Raw genomic sequence first — 5,551 nt, 5'->3', positions numbered from 1 at the left:
GTGTGTGTGGGGGGGGGGGGGGTTAAAAGTTAACGCTGCGATGGCGCCATGACGTCACCTTGACAGTGTCCGTGAGGACGAATCCCGGGTCCATGAGAGAAACGGCAAAGTACAGCAGCACCGACAATACCACCAGCAGGAAGAACAGCACAGGAACCGTCAGCTCGCCGCGCTCCTCGCACTGGCGCAAATCTCCACACAAACACAAACAGCATTTCGTATAGTTGTCAATAGTTATTAATTAAATGGAGCATCAGGCATGACGTGTAGGGGGTTCGGGCGAGGGGGACAATAAATTTGTGTCCATGAAGGAGGCGGCACGCGCGCCCAAAATACAAAGGAGTAACGTGTACATCGTTCCTGGGCGGCTGGGCGAGTAAATCGGGCGCACCTTTTCGACAACCGTTGAGGGCGAATTGCGGTTTCTTGCCATGGTGCGCTCCATTTGCTTACCCTAACGTCCAAAGTGACCAAGGGGAGTTCCAGTCTCAAATAGGCGATTCGTGCGCACTTTACACATATTTCGTGTTCATAAAATAACATTTGGTGACCGCAATTGAAATGTTCCCACAATCCTGTCATATTATGTTGCTCCGTAACTTCGCCGCATTCAAAACTACTTACCGGTGTTGTGCACGAACAGAATCAGCGTTATAACCCAGGTCAACACGGTGTGTGTGGCCCGAACCAGGAACCCGGTACGGAACATGTTTTGAACCATTTTATTCTAGAAAAATAATCAACCAATTTTGGACGGGTTCTCGTTCGTTAGCCACCCAGCTGGAATAGCCAGCTAGCTAACTACGAGGCTCCCTTAAAACAACATAATTACAACGGCGAGCGTAAAGGCAATTCGTTTAAATCCTACATCGTCGTATTTGCCTTATTATATGGAAGCTATGCGGTTGAGTGACAGCGCCACTACAAGATAAACGCGACATAATTTATGTGAACGTTATGGTGGAATGCTTTTCCGCTTCCACTTCCGTGTTGTTCTACGGACACTCGCGCAGGACAAAAGTCCAGAATCACGCAACTTCCGCGTTTTGTGCTGTAACTCCGGCGTGACCGACAAGTAAGACGAAGCAACACCAACATCCTACGTCATAGTCAGCCATCCATCATTCTCTCAACCGCTTTATCCTGGGAGGATGAGGGGGGCGCTAACCAGTGGCTCAGGGTGTCATCCTTTTCTCTCACTATATTCAAAGTGAAGGTAGTGTTTGTTGCGGTGGGGGCTACTGTGGGCTGTGGTGTGGTCCCCAACTGTTCCAAAATATATGCTGGAAAAACATGCACTTTTCTACAACGAAGAGCAAAACACGGAGAACACACCAGGAAACCAAGATAACTAACATCATAATCGTAAAAAAGACTATTATAAGATGAAGATAGATGAAAATGAAAACAATACTCCAGAAATGTGGAGAATATCATTTACTTTATATGAGATGGCACTAAACAATATTTCCTTTTTGCAAAATGTGTGTTTGTGTGTGTGTTTTTTTTTAAATAACGTTGAAAACTGTAACCTGGAGGCAGTAGCAATTAGCTTCAACCAATGCTTTGTAAAAGTAGGTCTTGGTCTGGCAAAAGCTATTTCAAATTCAGACTCACAGCTGTATGTTGAAGACATATTGTCAGTAGGTTGGTGGAGTAGTTATGACACGATTTACTAAATTCCACGAAAAAAAAAGTTACAGTATCTGGAGAAGAGACAATCATTTTGTAATTAATACTAAACGTGTTGACAATACTTGTGGTGTGCCCCAGGGGTCAGTATTGTGGCCCCAGTTATTTGTCATATACAGTATATCAATGATATTTCTAATGTAGCGGAAACACAAAATCTGGTGCTTTGAGGCTGATTGATATTTTTTTTTGGGGGGTGGGGGGGTGATCAAAGACAATTAACAAAACAAATTTCATGATATCTGGAAATCACACAGATAAATAGGAGCATAAACAGGATTCAAATTGGAAGGTGATGATATTTTGGCCAATTCGATCATATTGATTGGCAATGTTTCAATGTGATTTTTCTGTCAGATTGCCATGTTTTACGCAGAGAAGAGTGTTCAGTCGGCATATTCATTTCAGTCACCTTGACTCTTTGAGTGAAGCTTTCTCCACAAATTGGTCACCAAAAGGGGGTTTCGACCGTGCGTGGGTTCTCACATGAGATTCCAAATCGTCTTTTCTCGAGTATGTTTTTACACAAGTTGAGCAGCAGAAGGGTTTTTCTCCCGTGTGCAATTTCATATGCTGAACCATAACGGTTCAGGCAACAACTGAAGGGTTTTCCTCCCGTGTGCGTTGTCATCAAGATTTAAACAATTCAATGAAAATATGTACTGCACATAAAACTCAAATGAATATTATACCCCCCCGCCCAAAAAAAAAAAAAAACGAAAAAGAAAAATCAATGAAGATTAGATGCTGATGCGGAAAGATATTTTATTTTAAAGAGGAGAAAAATGTACATAAGTAAAAATTAAAATGCACTTACTGGATGAAAAAAAATTAAACAGGCTTGCATTGCTTAAAGCTTCATTCTACAGTAATATTTTCAGCACATTTTGTTGGTACTGAATTCAGTGATTCCTTTCGTCTACCACTAGAGGGAGCCTGCGTAGCACGGTCGGAAAAATCACCGTCCTGCACAACTAAATCGAACTTTTGCAGATCTTGAGAAGAATATCATTCAGCAAGTGAAGACAATGTTTCCAATTCAGCGACATCTCGGGGACTCCCCTTTTATTTTTTGTTGTTTGTTTTTTTTCCCGAAACATTCATCCTCGGTTGTTTGTGTGCAGTCAAACCTGCCCCGTGAGCGCCATTTCCAGTGAGCTTTTTTCTCTCGTGTGCGTCCTCATGTGTTTGACCATGTTGGACTTATGGGAAAATCTTTTACCACACAGTGAGCAGTAAAAGGGTTTTTCTCCCGTGTGTGTTCTCATGTGTGAAACCAGGTGTGGCCTTTGGGAGAATGCCTTCCCACAAGTGGAGCAGCTAAATGGTTTTTCCCCCGTGTGTGTCCTCATGTGCGACGTCAGACTGTGTTTCTGAATGAAAGATTGGTCGCACGCTGAGCAACGAAAGGGTTTTTCCCCCGTGTGTATCCTCATGTGCGACGCCACGCACGACTTGTGAGAGAAGGTCTTGGCGCACATCGAGCAACCGTATGGTTTCTCTCCGGTGTGCGTTCTTGTGTGGAGCACCAGACTGCGCTTCTGAATAAATGTTTGACCGCACAGCAGGCAACTGTGCGGTCTTTCCCCAGTATGTATTTTCACGTGTGACGCCATGTGTGACTTTTGGGAAAATGTTTTGTCGCAGAACGAGCAACAAAAGGGCTTTTCCCCTGTGTGTGTTTTCATATGTGGTGCGAGTTGCCGCTTTTGAGAGAATGCTTTGCCGCAAATTAAGCAGCGGAAGGGTTTCTCGCCCGTGTGCGTTCTCTCGTGCGCGACCATGCTTCGCTTCAGCGCGAATCTCTTCTCGCAAACCGAGCAAGAGAAAGGCCTTTCCCCCGTGTGCATTTTCATGTGCGTTGCCATGTGCGACGTTTGGGAGAATGTTTTTGCGCACAATGAGCAGCGAAAGGGTTTCTCCCCTGTGTGTGTTCTCGTGTGTTTGGACATGTTGGATTTATTTGAGAAGGTTTTCCCGCAAATGGGGCAACAGAAAGGTTTCTCTCCCGTGTGCGTTCTCATGTGCGTGACCAGATTTTGCTTTTGGGTGATGGTCTTACCACAAACGGAACAAGTGAAGGGGCTCTCCCCCGTGTGCGCGCTCATGTGTCGCCCCAGTTGTCGCTTCCGCGAGAAGGCTTCCCCGCACACGGAACAAACGAAAGGTTTCTCTCCCGTGTGCGTTCTCGCGTGCGCTGCCATGTTATGCTTCAGGGTGAATCTTTTCCCACAGGCGGAGCAGCTGAAAGGCCTTTCGCCTGTGTGGATTTTCATGTGGGTGACCATGTGCGACGTCTGGGCGAATTTCTTCTGGCACACCGGGCAACCGTAGGGTTTTTCTCCCGTGTGCGTTCTCATGTGTTTCACCATGTTCGACTGATTCGAGAAAGTTTTGCCGCAAACGGAGCAACAGAAAGGCTTTTCCCCCGTGTGGACTCTCATGTGTTGCACCACTTGAGTCTTGAGAGAGAACGTTTTGACACACCAAGGGCAGCGGAGGAGCTTTTCCTTCCTGTGCGTCCTCAAGTGGCGAGCCAGTGTTGACCGTTTGCCGAAGTGGTCGCCACAAACTGAACAGGTCAAATTTTCGAGAGGCATTTGTGAAGTCGCCTCGTTGTTCTTGCCGCACCTCGACTGTTGGTCGTCACCTTCAGAGTTGGCGTCGCTCTCCACGTCGTCGCTGTCCGACAGTGGCGCCAAGAGCTCTTCCGCTGACGGGCCAGCGCAGGGCTCTCCCGCTCCGCTGCGATGATGACACCGCGTCCGTTCGGGTGACTCGTCTTCGACCTTCACGCAGACGCCGGTCGGCGCCAGCGTGCTGACATCCAACCCCTTGTCTTCCTCTTTCATGCCTGGGGGCCGTGGCTCCTCCTCTTGGTCTTCACCATAAGTTGGCCATGCATCGTTTCCTTCCTCTTGAGAGGGAAGGAGCAGCGAATCGTTTTTATCCTCATTGATGCGACGAGGCTGTGGACCCTCACGCGGTAAAGTGGAGCTGGGGGCCACCTTTCCCCGAAGGACAATCAGCTGCTGGATGTCTGCGGGGCACAAGCAAGGCAATGAGACCACTCCAAACCATGCCACACATTCAGCGAAACTGACCGGACTGGCAACAGGGTTGTTTGGTGTTGCAGCTCCTCTGACATCCTCACATTTCTTTGGGTTTCTGTCTTTGCATCTTGCATTTATTTGACATCATGCATTTTGATTTGCAGATATTCTCTGCCATTTTTGACAAAATATCAAGCAAAGTTTCTTTCGAAAGGCATCCATTTAATCTTTGCATTGACCAGTTTGACTATTTCATTGTTGTGTTGACCTCTTATTAAAGGTTTAATATTATCCATCCGTCCATTATCTCATCGGCTTTTCCTCAGGAGGGTCGCGGGCGTGCTGGAGCCGATCCCAGCTGAATTCGGGCACCAGGCGGGGCGCACCCTCAAATGGTTTGTCAGCCAATCGCAGAAGTCAAACATTGTATTTGGAAATAAAATGACCTCAATTCAGCCCTTACTGTGACTCGTTAAATAAAGTCATTCATAAATATCGACTGATATGAACAACTTCAATCATGATACACTTTTTGGGGCGGCCACGGTGAATGCCTCTCGAAAGAGTCCACTGTTGCATAGAAAAGAAGCCACTGTCGTCGTCATCTCAACCACAGATGGGCAACCTAATGCGCTTTCAATGTACTGTCAGGGGGGGTGGGGGGAGACCCATGTTGTTTGTTTACTTCTGTATTTTTCGCCCTTTCTTTGGTTTTCAGGATGCATTGCAACATACGATGCTGAACTTTTTCGTTTTTCTTCTCGAATGGAGATGATCAGGTGGAAGTGCGACCAACTGAAATGAGG

General features: G+C 46.6%; 2 protein-coding genes across 2 annotated transcripts in view; both read right to left on the bottom strand.

Annotated features, from left to right (window-relative positions):
- The window catches only part of LOC109526903 (probable palmitoyltransferase ZDHHC12), a gene marked incomplete at its 3' end in the record, with an annotated part of 14,985 nt that overhangs the window by 570 nt on the left and 8,864 nt on the right, over positions 1-5,551 (bottom strand). The gene's annotated exons all lie outside the window — the stretch shown is intronic.
- On the bottom strand, positions 2,503-5,006 carry LOC109526923 (gastrula zinc finger protein XlCGF57.1-like). The gene has a single exon (XM_019888505.1). The coding sequence runs from the start codon at positions 4,542-4,544 to the stop codon at positions 2,817-2,819; it is 1,728 nt and encodes a 575-aa protein (XP_019744064.1). The 5' UTR covers positions 4,545-5,006; the 3' UTR covers positions 2,503-2,816.

The sequence above is a fragment of the Hippocampus comes genome, unplaced genomic scaffold (assembly GCF_001891065.2).
Source record: "Hippocampus comes isolate QL1 unplaced genomic scaffold, H_comes_QL1_v1.1 scaffold128, whole genome shotgun sequence".
NCBI lineage: Eukaryota > Metazoa > Chordata > Actinopteri > Syngnathiformes > Syngnathidae > Hippocampus > Hippocampus comes.
This window is presented reverse-complemented; position numbering and strand designations above follow the sequence as displayed.